General features: G+C 50.9%; 1 protein-coding gene across 1 annotated transcript in view; it reads right to left on the bottom strand.

Annotated features, from left to right (window-relative positions):
* The window catches only part of CCDC33 (coiled-coil domain containing 33), a 130,199-nt gene that overhangs the window by 36,359 nt on the left and 75,539 nt on the right, over nucleotides 1–18,301 (bottom strand). The window contains 1 exon segment of the mRNA XM_066276728.1: nucleotides 10,643–10,837. Coding sequence (XP_066132825.1) covers nucleotides 10,643–10,837 — 195 coding nt within the window.

Genomic DNA, 18,301 nt, shown 5'->3' with positions numbered 1-18,301 from the left:
CACATGCACAGGGAATGGGTTTCCCTAGTCCATGTCAGGAGTAAATTGGATTGTACTGAGAAGCATTTAATCTGAGCTCAGGAGTCCACCCTAACAGTCATTAGCATGTGGGACTGAAACTGAGCCAGGTGAGAAGGGCACAGATGGGGACAAGGGACAGGGGACTGGAAACTGGAAACTGCCCTTCCCATGTTGCCCAAGTCCACTGAGGAATCTGAATTCTCTGGAGATGTTCCCCAGGTATCTGCGTCAAGGTAGGAGAAACCATATTATCTCATTGTTTGTTAGCCACAGCTTGGTTTATCACTTTTTATCATTTGGAATTCAGACACAGGGTGTGTGGGCCTCTCAAAGGTTTGGAGCCTGACTGGGGAGGAGGCAGTGGTACACATCTTTGTTTTGGTGTTTATAGGAAACTTGAGGCAACCTGCTCACTCAGACACATGGAGAAGAGGGTGAATCAAGCTCACCGGGCTTTTGAATTCTGAGCAGGAATAGGGCAGGGGCAGCTGCAGGATGGCCCTGGACCTGTGACCCCAGAGCTCTGTGGGACCAGTGCTCTCTTCTGGGATTGCCCTATGGTCCTATTAGTAGTTCCTCTGCCTTTAAAATGGGGATGACAATTGTGTGTTCTTCATTGGATTGGTGCGGGGATGGAATGAGATAAAGCAAGGAAGGAGCTTCCTCCTCCACTGGGGAGGAAGAAACAAGAAGAATGAAAGGGAAAGAAGCCAGTGGGGGTAGCTGAGTAAATCAGTTATGGATTAACTGCTTCCTATAGTTCTCCAAGATCAGACAAGATCGGGCGTGTTCAGGGTCGTATGGCCGTAGACTCTTCCTATAGTTCTTCGAAAGGGTGCTTAGGGCCACTTGCTACACAGAGAAAGGAAGATAGAACTTATCTGAAAACCCCTTCCTCTTTCCTTTCTTAAAAGTTTTTAAGATCTTAATTTACAAATTCCAATGCTTATTCTCTGATCTCACCTAAAACTCACCCTCCCATCCCTGGAATCCTGAGAGTGATGTGTACCTCTAGACAAAGGAATCACGAGCCCACAAAGGGATCACAAGCCCCTTGCATGAAAACCTGTATTCTGTAAAAGGTATACAAGATGTAAGAAATCTAACTTCAGGGAGCACATGTTTTGTTGACTCTGTTGGGGTCACGCAGCTCTGCTGGCTAAATAAATCCTACTTCCTTCATCAAGTTGTCCGGGCATTTTTGTCCTACTTTGATTCTTGCAATAAATCAAAGCTCTTGCAGGAGAGCAGGAGCACATGAAGACTGATGGATAGAATGAGTATTATTAAAAGGAGGGCTAAGCTGGACGTTTGCAGAAGGGGTGAGCCTTACTTCCCAGGTTGGCCTGGTTCTGCAGTCTCTCCTGCCCTCACCAGTCGGTGACCTCAGCCCTCAGCAATTTATGGTCTCATCATGTCGGCTTTTTTACCAATAGAGCTACATTCATTCCACTGCTTAATCAAGGGAATGAGATGGACAGTGATAAGTGGCAGCAGTGAGCCAGAAGGCCAGGCCACCTCCGCCTGCCTTGATGACCAGGATAAAAGACCAGGCCCCTCACTGCACAGAGGAGTAGGTCAGGGAGAGTGAGGTGGGGGCAGCCAGGGTGAGCCCTTAAGTCAGTGGCAGAGTTAGAACTGGACCCCAGGTCTCCCAGAGCTCCTTCTGCCTCATGCTCTCTCAGCCTGCTCCTTTCCTCCTGGGGGGCCCTCTACCCCCAGAGCCCCTCTCATCCATGTCTCCTCTGACTTTTTGGGTACTTGGAGCTAGGCCCTGAGCTGGTCAATCTTCTGTCACACTCACCTCTTCAGTTCTCTCCTCCACACCCCTAAGACTTCCTCCTCTCTCACTGGAGGGAGGCATTCTCCCCATTTTTCAGATAAAGAAACTGAGGGCCAGAGGGGGACTGGTTAGTGTAAGGGGAGTGCTCTGGGCAGAAGAGAGATGGAGGCACGCATCTTCACTCACAGGCTCCTCGTACAGACACGAGTTCAACCACCTCACTTCTCTTCTACAAGCAAATCCATGAAAGACTCAACCTGGTTTCTGTACTAACACCCACTGAAAACAATGACTTACTTCCAGGGACCATCCCTTGGTATTCTACAAAAAGTGTGCTCTGCCTGGTGGGGCAGGGTGGGGCTAGGACCAGGTGCACTCCTCTCTGTGCCTCTGTCATCCCCCCCACCCCAGCAGACTGCGCCCTGGGTGGGGCCTGGACAAGCCCTTCTCCACTGATCCCCCAAGTGGCTTTTCTGCTGAACTGGCTTCCTGAAGATAAGGACCTTTGCAGGAGGTTATCCTTTTGTCATTGTTGCTTTGCTAGGAGAAGAGCTTCGGGAGAAGGGTCAGAGGGAAGGCCTGGGTGAGCAGTGCTGCTTCCCCTCCCCCCTGAGGCGGGAGGAGCTCTGTGAACACACTGATGATTAATAAGCTCCCTGCCACGTGGAGAGCACTTTCCTTCACAGTCTCCAAGGCACTGCTGTCCACTCCCTTCAACCCTCTCAAAGCCTTAGGTTCAAGGAGGAGAGAGTATTCCCTCCACTTAACAGATGAGAAGGCCCAGAGAGGTAGAGTGATTTATCCAAGGTCACACAGCCCTTGAGTGGTGGAGACAGGACTCAACCTAGCTACCAGGGCTTGGCATGTAGCAGGTGTCAAAAAGCTGGTTAGATAAGCTGGTTAGATGAGCGTTTGTGGCAGATTGAGACGTCAACAAGAAGGGGAGAGGCAACCTAGGGTCCGTGGGGTGGAGGAGCACTCAACTTTTTTTGTTCCTGGTGTCCCCTTCTCAGCTCCTCAAGCACCACTGCTGCTCATTCATAAGTATCAGTCCCCGGGGGTGGTGTCCCCTGTTCCTCAGGTGTCCCACTTCCCTTGGCCCGTGCAGACTCCTCCCCAGTTAGGCTGGACTTTCTCCATGGAAGCTGGCCTCCCCCTCTCCCCAGATCTACCCCTAATGTCTGGGGGGGGAGGGTGCCAGGACAAGAACATAAATGGAGGCTCCTAGAAGCCATCCCTTGGTCCTATGCATGCAACCCCCGAAAACTGTTTGATCCTTGGGGGTGTGGACTTTGAAAAGAGGTCTGCACAATCCTCAGAAGCAGGCTCAGGTCCATTTGAGCAGTGAATGCTGAGGTCTCAGATACCCAGAGAGTGGTGTAGAACTGTGAAGTTGGGCTCCAGGCTGTGTTTACCTGGCCCTGGGGACCCCTTGCTCTGTGGGGAGAGACAGGGTTGGATGAGGCCCAGAAAGGGACCCTGTGCATCATCCAGGGATGGCACCCCCCCGTCCTCTCTAGTCAAGTTGGTCAGGAAGACAAGCCCACTCCATTGGCCAGTGGCTCCCCACCAGGCTCCTGGGACTGGCTGTAAGGGTGGGGAACCCACCAGGCAGTGTGTGTGGAGTGGGGGAGGCAGCTGGTCTGCAGGGGGCCTTGCCCAACCTCTCTCTCTCTCTCTCTCTCTCTCTCTCTCTCACACACACACACACACACACACACACACACACCAATCGACAAACACTTAATCTCTCTGCAAATTGAAAAGGAACCATAAATATCTGCGGCATCCCAGCAGCTGAGTTATGAGTCTCATTTATTAATCTCTTTAGTACCAGGTGTTGGATGAGGGGGAGAACTGCACACCGGCACACTGAGAGATGCTGGGCTGGGGATAGGAAACAGAGGGAGGTGGAAGCAGGTCAGGGCTCCGGGAATAGCTCTTCTGGGAAAGGGTCAGAGAGGAGAGGCCTGGGCACTTGTCCCTCTTTCCTCCCTGTTATTCTGTCTGGAGGGGCCTCATGAACATTGTGACTGTTCATAAGCCTCCTGAAAAGCAGACAGCTCCTTACAGTTTCCAGGGGGCTGCCTGCCATCCATTGTCTTGTTACCCCTCCCTGCAGCCTCCAGAGGGGAGGTTGTTCCCATCACTCCACAGAGAGAAGATGGACCAGAGCAGGGAGTGACCTGTTTAAGGTCATGCGCTCTTTTGTGTTAGACATGGGCTCAGACCTGCTAGAGCTAAAACAATGAGAGGAGGGGGAGTAGGGATCTGCAGGGGGATAAAGAGACACATGTAGGGTGACTCCTGTTTCTTCCTTTCCACCTTTCTCCTTCCCTCCCTCCCTTCCTTTCTCAAATTCTGGGTAAGTGTTCTCTTTCTCTGCTACTTGGTAAGTGTTCTCGTTCCTGCTACTAGTGCCCACTGACGTGGGCAGGGTCCATACTTAGGTGACTGCTGCTGGTGCTGCAGGAGGCTCCTGCGCAGACTTTCTCTCTCCTTCTCTCCCCTCTCTCTCTCTGGAGGAACTAGAGAAGGAAGTTAGATGAAGGAGGAGGAGAGCTCCTCATCTTGAGGGTTCTCAGCAGAGCCCAGCAGCTGTGACTGTCGCGACCTCACCAGACTTATTTTTAGATACCAGGCTGACCATGTAGGGGCTACAGAATGCAGAGGAGGGGCTGAGGAGGACTGAGACCTCCTGCCTGCAGCAGCTGGGCCCAGGAGGGGTCGGGGTGCTGTACAGTGCTCCTGTGTGATGAGCACATGCCTTTAGGTGGGCCCTGCAGCTAGGTGGATAGAACAGAGGTGCCTGTAGAGTTGACCAGGACAGAAGACTGAATGGCAAAGTGGGACCACAAGCCCTGGGCAACGGAGTCAGGGTGACAGAGACTGAGGTGTTTGCAGCAGGAGAGACGGGGTGACAGTGGTGTTTCCGGAATGCATTTAGTGGCAAGTGTGGGTGGTCTGGAGGAGGCACTCAGTCAGAACTTCGTATTAAGGGCTGTTGAAGTGGGCATCAGATGGTTGTGCTTTCTTTGTCTCTGTCTCTCTCTCTCTGTTTCTGTTGTACTCTGCCTCTGCAATGGCCTTGGACTCTCAGGACCCAGGTGAGCTGCTTCCCAGGTTGAGTTTTGTGTCACTGTGGCTTGTGAGAGCTAGCCCCAGTCTCCTGAGCCTAGTGCTGTTGTCACCCCGGGCTGATATTCCTGCTACTAGTGGCCACCAATGTGGGCAGTGTCGATACTTAGGTGACTGCTGCTGGTGCTGCAGGAGGCTGCTGCGCAGACTCATCACCTGCTACCAGGTGGTGCCAAGGGAGCCAGACCAGGCTTGGGGCTCAGCCTCGACAGTCTGTCTGCAGACCTCATGCCGGGCGCGGGCTGGGGAACATTTACTACAACCTCCTCTGCTAACAGAGGAAGAAACTGGTGCCCAGAAAGAGCAAGGGGGTTCCAGGTCCCTTCAAGGAGCAGGTGAATGCAGGGGGCAGTGTGGAGCTGGCTGGTGAGCAGAGGGTATGTGCCCTGTGGGTGTGGTCACAGTTATGGGAGCTGAGGGGCCAAGGGTGTGGCAGCCTGGAATGGAGCAGGGCTGGGGCCAAGGAGGGCCTGTGCTCTGTAGGTGAGCGCACCCTGATTTACCTGGGACTATTTTGGTTTTAGCACTATTGAATCCCTCAGTCCTGGGCAAACAAGGATGGTTGATCATCCTAGAGTCATGACAGGCAGACACGCAGGGCCAGTTTCATAGGTGTCCCTGCTACACTGCTTTTCTGATGGCACCACGCCTGTTCTGTTTGACCCTGAGAGGCAGGTAGGGTGGGGGAGCATCCTGTAAGATCCTGTGTTCCAGATGGAAAACCCAAGGCTCAGGGTCGCCAAGTGCTCCAAGCCATCCTGGGGAAGGTGTGGCAAAGCCAGCACTGCTCTGCCTGCCTGGGGGCGGGAGGAAGTAGTCACTGGGCTAGAAGGCCCAGGTCCTGTGGTCCTGTGCCCACCTCCTCTGCTGTGTGACCCGGGAGGAGCCACAGCTTCACTGCCCTTCCTTCCTATCTTCACCCACGCAATGAGGTGTCCAGAGGAGCCCAAGTCAACTTACTTATGGGCAGGTCAAATGGGGTGGGGGGCGTAAGGAAGCAGACACGAAGAAACTATGGATTAAGGGGTTCTTCTGGGGCCCAGCAGACTCAAGAGAGGAAGAGCAACAGAAGCACATGCTCCTAGGTGGGTAGCATGTGGGGGGAACAAGTGGGGAGAGATGAAGGTGGCGGTGGTGGCGGAGGGCGGGAGGCTTTCAAAGAAAGACTGAAAGAAATGAGTTATTCCAGTGTGAGGAGGTTGGAGAAACTCCACTGAATCTTTAAACAACCCTCGTCAATTATTCATCTGTTGGTGTGAGGGCAACTCTGGTTGGCCACAAATCTCTGAGTAGTGGAGGGAAAGAGGGAGGGAAAGAGAAAATCAGAAAAAAGTAGGGATAACTAGAGAAAGAGCAGGGAGAGACGGAAACAGGGAGGGGATGGGGAAGAATAGAGGGAAGGGTCCAGAGAGGAGAGGGAAAGATCCCGTGCTGGAGTTTCTGCACTGGCAACACACTGAACGGGTACTTCTTGAATAGCAACTGAGCCCTTCTGCCTCTGGCTATGCAGAGTATAGCTGGCCTCCTCCAGGAATCCTTCTTTGCTCCTCTTTCTTGTTACCAAGGTCTCACTGGATGTGCCTAACGATGCTGGATTAGGTGTGACACTCTTAGTGATGCCCCTTTGCCATTCATCCTTCATCAAATTTTTACTGGGCGCCCATTCTGTGTCACTCTGTTGTCTCTCGTCTCCTGGTGTATGGCTGACTCCTATTGGCCAGAGAACTCCTAGACCTCAGGGCCTTGGCTCTTCCCTTCCTTGGCCTTCCCCTGTTCTTGCTGCCTGCACAGCTGGACCCAGCTGGATACTGGGCAGGAGGGGCAGTTCCAGTTTTCTTGCTGGTTGGAGGATTGCTGGGAAACACGTGGCAGGTATTTTATAAGACCCATGTGGATGGAGCCAGGCCTGTCTACACACAGCATGGAGCCCCTCATCTTATTTGCTCTTTCATGGGGCCTGTGGGGGTGGGTAGTGCCTGGTTTAGCATGAAGTGGACTAGGGGGAAGTCTAGGGGCAAAGGTTTGGAAAACTGTCATGTTCAGAATGACTCTCACTCTTCACCTCACTGAAAGTCCACCTCTTTCAAAAGATTTCCTTGGCTCTCGCCAGCTAGCTCAGTTGGTTAGAGTGTCGTCCCCACATGCCAAGGTTGCAGGTTTGATCCTCGGTTAAGACATACAAGGATCAACCAATTAATGCACAAAAAAATGGAACAACAAATCAATGTTTCTCTCTCTCTACCTTTCTTGCTCTGTCTCAAATAAATAAATACGAATGAAAACAACAACAACAACAAAACTTCCTGGGCTTCTCAGAAGGGAGATAAAGGCTTCCTTTAGCTCTGCCCAGACCTTATCCTTGATTCAAGATCACACCCGTGGACCCTGACCCCCAGAGGCTCACTCAGGATGGGAGCTTTGGACCACATTGACAAAATGAGACTTAAAAAGTCTGTGTCAAAACCAAGTGTCCGGATGAAGGAAGCCTGAAGGAGCCCAGAAGGGAAGAATTGCCTGGATTGAACCCTGGAAGGAGAAGACCCAAGGGCACGCTGGGGGTGGGGCTGCAGGGATGGGTAGACCAGTGTCTCCTCCACTCCCTTCTCCATTCCCAAGGTGCTTCTTTCTTCACAAGATGTTCAGTTTTCTATCAGCCCAGGAGGCTCTGATGGGAGTCAGAGATGGAATTATTTACTGAGCTCTGGGGAATGTGCTACACAACCAGACAGACAACTCACCTGATTCAGGTGACGTCAAGAGGCACATTGCCCCATTAGAGTGGCTGAGAGCCAGGGGGATGGTTTAAACCAGGGGTCCCCAAACTATGGCCCGCGGGCCACATGCGGCCCCCTGAGGCCATTTATCTGGCCCCCGCCGCACTTCCGGAAGGGGCACCTCTTTCATTGGTGGTCAGTGAGAGGAGCATAGTTCCCATTGAAATGGTTGATTTAAATTTACTTGTTCTTTATTTTAAATATTATATTTGTTCCCGTTTTGCTTTTTTTACTTTAAAATAAGATCTGTGCAGTGTGCATAGGGATTTGTTCATAGTTTTTTTTTATAGTCTGGCCCTCCAATGGTCTGAGGGACAGTGAACTGGCCCCCTGTGTAAAAAGTTTGGGGACCCCTGATTTAAACTTTTGCTCAGTACACTGCCATGCCGCTGGGGCCACAGCCATACCCTGAGGCTCTGCTACTGGTGACTACTACCTGACCTCATGTTAGGAGTCTCATATCCTAGATCGTGCCATTGCCCCCTGGTGGATTTGAGTGCTAGCCAGGTATCATCTATGGCCCTGTAACTCTCTACAGCTTACATGCCATGTACTTCGGCTATGTGCTGCAGCTGGGCCGTCCTATAACATGGGGCTGTGCAATTGTGCTGGGCGGCTGGCTCTATTGCTAAGGAACTGCACCCCGCCACTCCCTGATTGCCTTGTCTTGCTTGTCACTGGTCTCTTGGTTGCATGATTTATCACTAGTATGTAATTTTGTTTTGTTGCCATGGAGTAATGACTCACAGCTGCATGGTTGCTTGTGATGGGCCCGTACACCATTGCTACCCACCTGAGTTTGCTGCTTGTGACCACTCTGCTTGCCTTTTGAATATCTGGGTCCTGCCCTGGTCCATCCAGGCTCTTGCTAGTTAAGGCTGGGGCTGGGGCTGGGGCTTTCAGAACCCAACAAGGGCAAAGGGAAACACTGAGAGAGAGAGAGAGAGGAGATAGGAAAGAGAGGTGGTGGGTGGGGGAGAAGAGAGGAATTATGAGTTGGAAGACTGAAGGGGAGGTGGAAGGATAAATGAAAATGGAGCCAAGAGTCAGAAACAGGAGGGAACAGGATCAGGGCCTGGGCTAGGCTGGGGTGGGCAAGGGAGAGAAGCAGGCCCAGGCCCTGAGTATTATGTGAGCATCTGAGGCACCCAGTGGTATCAGGTGGCTGAAGGGTGCAGGGCTGGACATCTGGACCTCTGTAGCCACCTGGTATTCATTTGACCATATGCAAGGCAACACAGGGTCAGGAACTTTTGGCAGGGTTACCTCACCTCATCCCTACTGCCATTTTTGTAAAATTAGGATCTCAGATTACATGCTCTCTATGGTTCTCTCTGATGTACTTCCTGTCTGTCACATGGCCCAATAAACATTTTCCTGCATTTGTGTTGTCCCTGGCCTGGGCTGGGCCCTGGGGCTCTTAGTTCAAAGACTGAATGCTGGTGGCCAAGTGAACTCAACCCAACAGCAAGCCAGGGAGAGTAGCCAATGCTTGTGGCCTTGCCAGGGTGGGGAGGGGAGCTTAGGGGACCTGCTCACTGATGGGTGTGCTAAGGTGATGTTCAGAGAGGGCGTTCTTGAGTTAGTTCTCCATCTAGACCATTTACAGCATCTTTGACTGTTTGTGGGGAGGGGGCATCCCTGAGCCCCAAGCTCACTCTCAGAGTCTCGCAGAAGCCTGGATGGGTGTCCCTTGGGTCACTCTCTCCCCTCCTCCCCTGTCATTCACAACGTTTCTCAACCTCTTGCTTAAAGACTGTTTTTCCTTGTGCTAACTTTGACTTCTCAAGATGCCATCTCACCCCATCTCTTATGGTTTAACCCTTAAGAGAGCTGGTTCATTCATGCTGCACCACGTCTCCAAAGGCAAGGTCTGAATCTCTATTTCCCACTCAACAGATGCCTAAGCTGGAAGGTCAGGTTGGAGAGCTGCTTTCCCGAGGGGCATAGGTGAGAAGGAGGAGTGTGGCAGGTGCCCTGTTAGAGCTCTGGCACCTGCTGGGAAGGGCCCTGCTTTGGGGTGGGCAGGGGTAGTTCATGCGGGAGCAACCTGGGCATACCCAGCAAACAGCAACCCTTTCTATTCACTCACTGGGACATGTCCCAGAAAGAAGGTGCAGAAGTATCAGGGGAAGATGTGAAGGCTGCTGGTGAAGACGGGCAAACCCTGAGAAGAGAAGGCCCAGGGTTTCCTCATTGGCCAATGGCCTTGGTTTGGGCCTTTTGTCTGGACCTGTGGGAGCAGCACTCCCTGGGGGACCCGCTGTGGAAGGAGGGAGGGAGCCACACTTGAACTCACCTGTGCTCATTGGGGTGGCACCTCCATTAGGAACTTTGATGAGACTGTCTTTTTGGTGGCCTTGCACATGTTAGCTCTCTGCAGCAAGGGGCTAGGACCCAGGGACGACCCCTCACGAAAGTGAGACACTGCCTTGGTGACCTTCACCAACCCTTCCCTGGCATTAGACCAACAGGCAACAAGAAGCCACGCCAGCTCCCATGGTACACAGGGACACAGACTGAGGCTGAAGAAGGTGCTCTTTTTCCTTCAAGGCTCCATTTCGTCTTTTAGAAGCTAAAACTAATCTCTCAGGGGGACTTTCCACCCACCCAGGGGACGCGCTCCTGAGGGAGTTCTGAGCTGATGGCTACCTGGGGAAACAGAACCAGCCCAGACAAGTGTTGCAAGGTTTGTTTTGAAAGAAGTCATTATGGGCATTCGATTTAAAAGATAAAGACTTTTTTTTTGTAAAATGAAGGCTCCATACTTTCCGCAAGCATAGATCCAGCACTACTCACTTATGGTGTGTCCAAGGGGAGATCTACTTGTCACCTGAGGAGTGACCAGGCTCTCAGGGGCAGTCAAGTGTCTTTCATATTGCCTCATCACTTCTCCAGCCCTCCCTGCCCTGAGGGGAGCACTCACCATTTCATGGGAGGTATGGGGCCTCAGAGGCTCCTCCTCTGCTTCCTGACAGGGGGACATGCTGGTGCTCATTGTGGAGCTCTCTGTGTCCTTGGACCAGGACTCATGGATGAAACCCAGCTTCTCATCTAAGATCTGAGGGTCCAAGGTGGGCAGAGTCCTGATGTTGTCTGGTGTTAAGAAGTTTTCTGGCCTCTAGGAAGAGAAGGCATGGAGAAAATTTCTCTGTGCTTCACCACCCTAAGTGCACCTTCCGCACTCCAAACCTCTCCTCATGGCTCAGGAAGCCAGCATGTCTGGTCCCTGCCTGCCTCCTGCCCTCTTGCTCACCGGGCCCTCACCACATTGTCCTCGATGTTTCTCTAACAAGCTGGAGCTCTTTCCTGCCTCAAGGTCTTGGCACTTGCTGTTCTCTCATCTGGAGAGCCTCATGGGTCCTTAAATGTCTGTTGCTTTCTACTTATTCAAGTCTTGGCCCACAGGTGACCTCAGAGAGGCCCTGCTCTTTCAGATGGAGGCCCTTCATATCTAAAGTCACCCCTCCTCCAATATACTCACATTACTCCATTTTATTGTGTTCATTGGTCTGACTCTTCCAGAAAATTAAACTTTCAAAAAATGTGTTTAGTTGTTGACTGTCTGCCTCCTTCCTCCAATCCCCATGCTAGCATGTAAGTTATACGTAATTTGGGACCTTGTTTCTTGTTATCCCTTGTGCCTGCCTCATGGTAGGTGCTCAATAAATATTTTTTTTTAATTATTTTTATTTATTTATTCATTTTTTTAGAGGGGGAGAGAGAGAGAGAGAGAAAGAGAGAGAGAGAGAGAGAGAGAAGGGGGGGAGGAGCAGGAAGCTTCAACTCCCATATGTGCCTTGACCAGGCAAGCCCAGGGTTTTGAACCAGCAACCTCAGCATTCCAGGTCAATGCTTTATCCACTGCGCCACCACAGGTCAGGCCTCAATAAATATTTTTGAAGGAATAAACTAGGCCATCGATGACTTCCATACTCAATGCCATAGCAACAGCTTTTTAAAACTTCCACACTCTTGTGACACCCTTTGTTGTGCAGACATATTCTCTGTTTCATCTTCTCGGTCATCCTTTCCTCTTATCACTCATTAAACAGCACATTTCTCCTCTCTCTCCTTCTCTCTCTCTGTGGTGGTCCTCCTTCTCTTTCTATGTCCTGTTTCCTAGTTTCTTCATCCTTCCTGGCATGAATTTCTCTCTCACCTCTTATCTAGAATTTGAACCCACTCAAATACCAAACCCTCCAGTGAGCCTAATAGCCTCCACCCACACTTGCTCAAAGCTTGTCTGGGTTCCTCCAGCCCAGCCACTGGCTCTTTCTGTTCACACTGGTCTCTAACTCCAGGCTTCTCTGCCACTTTTGTTTTTCAAACGAAACTTTAAGTTCCTGCCTGACCAGGTGGTGGTGTAGTGGGTAGAACATTGAACTGGGATGCAGAGGATCCAGGTTTGAAATCTTGAGATCGCTGGCTTGAGTGTGGACTCATAGATACAACCCCATGGTTGCTGGCTTGAGCCCAGAGGTCACTGGCTTGAACCCAAAGGTCACTGGCTTGAGCCCAAGGTTGCTGGCTTGAGCAAGGGGTCACTTGCTCTGCTGTAGCAGAGCCCACAGGTGACCTCAGTCAAAACACATATGAGAAAAGCAATCAATGAACAACTAAGGAAATGCAATGAAGAATTGATGCTTCTCATCTCTCTCCATTCCTGTCTGTCTCTATCTGTCCCTCTCTCTCTGTCTCTGTCACCAAACAAAAACAAAAGCAAAAAAAAAATTTATGTTCCTTGGATCCAGAGATGTGTCTTAGGTTCTCTTTGGGGAGAGGATACTTTATTTTTTAATTTTTTTTTTTTAACTGAGAGGAAGGGAGATAGAAAGACAGACTCCTGCATTTGCCTCAACTGGGATCCACCTGATAAACCCTGTCTTGGGCTGATGATCGAATCAATTGAGCTATTTTTAGCACCTGAGGCCAACATGCTTGGACCAGCCAAACTATCCTCAGTGCCTGAAGCCAACACTCAAACCAACTGAGTCAATAGCTGTGGGAGAGGAAAAGGGAGAGAAGGGGGGGAGAGAAGCAGATGGTGACTTCTTCTGATCAAGAATTGGCCCTGGCCGGTTGGCTCAGTGGTAGAGCGTCGGTCTGGCGTGCAGAAGTCCCGGGTTCGATTCCCGGCCAGGGCACACAGGAGAAGCGCCCATCTGCTTCTCCGCCCCTCCCCCTCTCCTTCCTCTCTGTCTCTCTCTTCCCCTCTCGCAGCGGGGCTCCATTGGAGCAATGATGGCCCGGGTGCTGGGGATGGCTCCTTGGCTTCTGCCTCAGGCGCTAGAGTGGTTCTGGTCGTGACAGAGCGACACCCCGGAGGGGCAGAGCGTCACCCCCTGGTGGGCATGCCGGGTGGATCCCGGTCGGGCACATGCGGGAGTCTGTCTGACTGTCTATCCCCGTTTCCAGCTTCGGAAAAATACAAAAAAAAAAAAAAAGAATTAAAGCAGGGACATCCCTATGCCAGGCTGACACTCTAGCCACTGAGCAAACCAGCCAGGGCCAGGGAGAGGTTACTTTAAAGCTCTGTTGAAAATCCACAGTTAGCCCTAAGAAGTGTTTATTATTCAAAAAATACTATACAGTATCAAGTTTGTAGGGACCTCAAAGGTGACCCACTTCTACCCTACATCAGCTGATGGAATCTTGTCTTGGCCATACAGAAGACAAACATGCCACTGTCTGGAGTGTTGTTCCAGAATTAAATGGAAGAATGGGCATAGTGCCAACTGGGGACAGATTATTTTCAGGGTTAGAGGTGCTTGAAAGTCTGATCCTGAGCACACACAAGAAGTGGATACTCTACATGAAAGCCCACACCTATGAATCAGATAGATTTGGACAAGGATCCTTCCATTTATCACTGGGATCCTTTAATGATTCTTTTAAGCCCTTTAAAAAATTTGGTGTGCAGAAATCCATTATCTTGAAACCTTTTCAGGCATGTATCCATAGAATGAGGAGTAGTCACACAAATACAGAAGTATCCAGTCCAGTCTGGCCTTATTCTCCCCACCCCCAGTCAAATGGGCACAAGATAAATAACTTCAGAGAGAAAGCAGCTGTATGAAGAAGATTCCTGGAATGGGAACAATGAAGCTTGGGTGACCCTGGGACTGCCTATGGCACCTTCTGCACATCAAATCTGACTTCTGAGCCTGTTTTGTCCCTGGGTGTTAGGTCTGGCTCTTTCTCACCTGCTCCTCTCAGGAGCTATAATTCAGGGAGGGTGAAATTCACCCAGAGGCTCCTCACTGAACATGCCTGGTGCCCCTGTGTAGCATTGAGACAGATGGTTTGGAGATTTTTGGCTGTCTGGTTTACACAGGAAAAAGTACCATGTCTCTCCCCTGTTCAGGACAGCTGAACACCAGACTGATGGCAGAGGAGAATAGAATGCATATTGGATGGATGGATGGATGAGTGTATGTATGTATGGATGGATAAGTGGGTGGATGGATGGATGGATGGATGGATGAGTGGATGTATGTATGTATGTATGCATGTATGGATGGATGAGTGGATGAGTGGATGGGTGGATGGGTGGATGAGTAGATGAGTGGATGGGTGGATGGCTACAAGAGAGAATGAAGGGAAGAGTAACAACCCAGGGCAAACACTAACTCCCCATTGAGCAGGTGGCCCCCAGGGCTGGGGTGAGATGCTGATTCAGGAACCATAATGACATTTCTCCTCATTTCCAGGCAGCAAGCCAATTTTAATGCCCTGGATTTCATAGACTGCCATCTAATCCAGTTAGAAGAGGAAGTAGAAGTAATGAAATCAAGGGAGAGGTCCCCAGAGATGTGCCATCAGTTCTGAGAGCAGGGATACAGTGCTGGGGAAGGCTCCTTCCCCACAGCCTATCTCCCTGACAGCTACCCTGTGAGGTCCCTGCACCAGCTGGGCTAACTCAGTAACTCAGAGCTGGCATTTGTTGGACTCTTGACTGGAGCTGGCATTCACCAGGTACTTTTATGTAGACTCAGAAATTTACTGTGTATAATTCATTGAATTTCATCACAAAGGTAAAATAAAAATGAGACTGACCCAGTCCAGTCTAGTCCAGTCTAGTGCCTTCACCTCATTAGTTTCTGGTGAGGGGGTGTTCCAGGGAGGGAAGTATAAGCAGACTACTGGTGGACTCTAGTCTATTTTACCCATCCCACTCCCTTCTAACCCCTCCCCCCCCCCACCAGCTGCTCTTCTGTAACCCCTGCCAGACTTAGTGGGTCTACAGTGCTCTGCCCTCGCCATGGCTGGCCCTGCCCCATACCTGCTTCCACAGCTGTTTTGTGCAAGCACCTCCCCACCCCACCAACCTGCACCCCTGCTGGTATTTTGCCTCCATTTCCAATCAACTTTGCCAGGAGCTACTGTGGCCTGGGAGTTGTGGGCAAGGTGGATGGGTGAATTTTGTAGAAAAGTCTTTAGACCTCCACATAGTGGAGTCTAACTTCTAACAAGGAGTTAATGGACACAAGGAAGACCCACAAGTGCCTCACAGAGTGCCTACATTCTCCCTAGTAGTGCCCTTTCTCTGGAGCCAACTTTATCCCTCTAAACTCCTCAGCTTCAACCTGCCCTGTTTTGGGGAGGAGATTGTGCCCTCCCCTCCCTTGCTCCTCATGGGAAAAGAGCTTGTTTAAGACCCACAGGGAGGAGTCAGGCTTCTGGAAGTGGTGGGTCAGGGAGGAGGATGGGGGAAGAGGCAATGCTAAAATAGGACAGGGAGAGGAAGCCTTGAGGGTTAACTCCTCCCTCTTCAGGCCCAGGCTTGCCTGGCTCTCCCCCTTAACCGCAAAGGGGAATGGGAGTAGGAGGCTGCTGGCTTGTCCTTGTCTTGGCAGGCCCTACCTTGCCTGCTGAGGCAGCTTGAGGCTGACAAGTGGCTTCTAGCTCTGTGGCTCAGTGGTGCAGCATGCCCTGCTTCATTAAGGTGGTAATTGGAGATCTACTTTGAAAGCTCAAAGTAATGCACAGTCATGCACAGGCTCAGACTCGGAGCCCAGCCCCACCACCCCTGCACTGCCTCTGCAGCTGCCCCACACCTCATGAGCACCATGGCGGGGAGAGAAGACACCCCTTCCTTATGCCTCTTAGCACTCTCTCTCGCCTGCCAGGAGGGTCTGTTGAGACAACCCAGGCCAATAGCATCACAAGCTCAAGGCATTTTGAGTCACCTGTTCCCCCTCCTCCACGTACACCTCCTGCTTCTCTCCTACCCACTCCATCCCCCCAGATCCCTGACCATGCAAAATACATTTCCAGCTAGCCCTGGCAATTACAAACTAGGTTGCAGCTGCTGTCCTTGGTGCTGAAAGCGCCCTCTTACTGGACTGCTTGCCTCCCTCACCCTGCCCTGATACTCCCTGCTGGAGTGCATTGCTCTTAATTCAATTAGCTGGTCCTGAACCATCCCCAGGGAGCCCGGAGCGGAAACTGACAAATTCTGTTTAACAAAGACATTTGTCCCCCACCCTGCCAGCTTTAGGCTTTCCTCGCCTGTATCTTTTCTGTGCTTCCCTGCTCATTAGGTATCTAACAAAGTGCGTCCCAAGAAATCTGCTTCCAATCGTTAGTAATTCAGGGGGCCTGATGCAATTTTCTCCCTGATAAGGGTGTCTCGCCTGCTGGCAAGCGCCATAATGAGCCTTGTGCGGCAGCTCCTCTCCCTCCCCCATCAGTCACTGCTTTGTCATTTCCTGTGGCTGAAGTTGTAGGTTCTTATCTCTCCAGTGGAAGGCAAGGCTACTCTGACAACAGGCCCCCTCCAAGATGGGCTTGCTGCCTCACCTGCATATCGCAAGCCTCATTTATGGTACTCTGTCTGGTGTTGTATTTGTGGTGGGATTTGAGTCCCCAAGTCTCTCTGCCGGTCAAGAGAGCCCAAGTGCTAATCCTTACAGGGGCCATGATTTATGCTCCAGAAAACAATGTCAGAGGGTTAACTCTAAAAGCAAAATGTGGGGTTCAGGGAAAGGGAACCAGTGATAAGAATTAAAAAAAATTCTAGCAGGGATTTTAATATTAAATAAAGCCCTGTCTATAGCTCAGTGAATAGGCTGTGGATAGGCTCACACTTGTAAGCTTGAAACCTGGTCTTTCTGCATGTAATCTTCCTCCTTGGGTTCCCCCTTGTTTATATCTAGAGAGACTTTTCCAACATATTGGTCAGATCATATCCTACAACTGCTCAAAGACCTTCCTTAACACTTCCCATTATTGTGTGCCTAAGTTTAAACCCTGTATTCCAGTGTCCAGGACTTCCACTGTCCTGGCCCCATCTAACTTTCAGCATCACTGCCCATGACAGCCTCCCTACGTCCTGTGCACTCGGGGCACTGCCATACCTCTGTGGCTTTATACTATTGGTTCCCTCTACCTGAAGCATCTTGCCTTGCCAATTTCCAAGTTGCTCTTTGAGGCATGCTTCTCTAGGACTCTTCCCTGACTTTTGGATGCTCAATGCACCTACCTTAACTAGAACCCTTAGCAAGATGGGTGGTAAGGATCTATGGGAGTGTTTTATCACTTAGCACAGGTTAGGGATCTAATAAATGGTTAGTAAATTCATGCTTGAATGCCTTTGGCTGGACCAGGGGTGCATCTAGTTTGGCTGAAGGGAGGTCTAGGCTATGTTAGTCTGACTTTGACATGGGGAGAAACCCAAGCACATCTCTTACTTTCTGAGAAGTTTGGTCTGGAAGCTTTTGCCCTCTATTCTTCCCCTCCCAACTTCTTCAATCCACAAAGTATGCACTGGGTTTATGGGAGAGCATCAGGCCTGTTTCCTTAGCCACATTTGCATCCTGACTCCATCTGTGGGCTGGGAGTCACAGGCTCACATTCCCGAAGCAGCACAGGGTCTTGCGGTTGGCAGTTGGTGAGGCATTTGGGGTAAGCTTGTAGAATGATTCTGGGTCCAGCCCTGCTCACCCTGGTTTGGAGCTCAGGGTTCAGAAAGCTCTCAAGGCCAGGAGGCAGGTCTTTACATCCTTCATCTCCTTCACAGCCCCCCCCCCCCCCGTTCATGGCAACGTACAGTGCGGACTTCACAAGTCTGATCTCTGGAGAGATGGTTGTCTGTCTCCTTTCCAGTTCTTCATTCCATGAAAAACTGCTGTGAGGCCAATGTAGTGCTGGTGACATTTCTCTTCAATAGTTGACAAGGCCCCCTGATGTCCACATGGATGTGAATATGGTGGAGAGGTTGTTATGAGGGGTGGGCACCAAGTGATGGGTTAGCGGGCTCCACTGTTCCCCTCCCTCAGGAGCCCTGTCCTCATCTGTGGTGAGGTCCCCACACTTGTCAGCATCTCAGGTGAACAATACTAAGCACTCCCATACCCTAATGTCCATCTTTAAGACAGTGTGCTGGCCACTCACACAGGTTCCTTCACTCGATTTTCACTATGTGCCTGGTTGGTAGGAGTCACAGGCCCCTTCTTTAGAGGAGAAAAGTGAAGCTCAGGGGAGCAAGATCAACTGGAAAGATCCAGGACTCAAACCCAGGTCTCAGGATGCTCACTTTCTAGTGTATATCACAGTGCTGAAAGTGTTCTGACTGCATGCA

Source organism: Saccopteryx bilineata, chromosome 4 (genome assembly GCF_036850765.1).
Source record: "Saccopteryx bilineata isolate mSacBil1 chromosome 4, mSacBil1_pri_phased_curated, whole genome shotgun sequence".
NCBI lineage: Eukaryota > Metazoa > Chordata > Mammalia > Chiroptera > Emballonuridae > Saccopteryx > Saccopteryx bilineata.
Note: the sequence above shows the minus strand (reverse complement) of the source record. Positions and strands in the feature narration are given on the sequence as shown.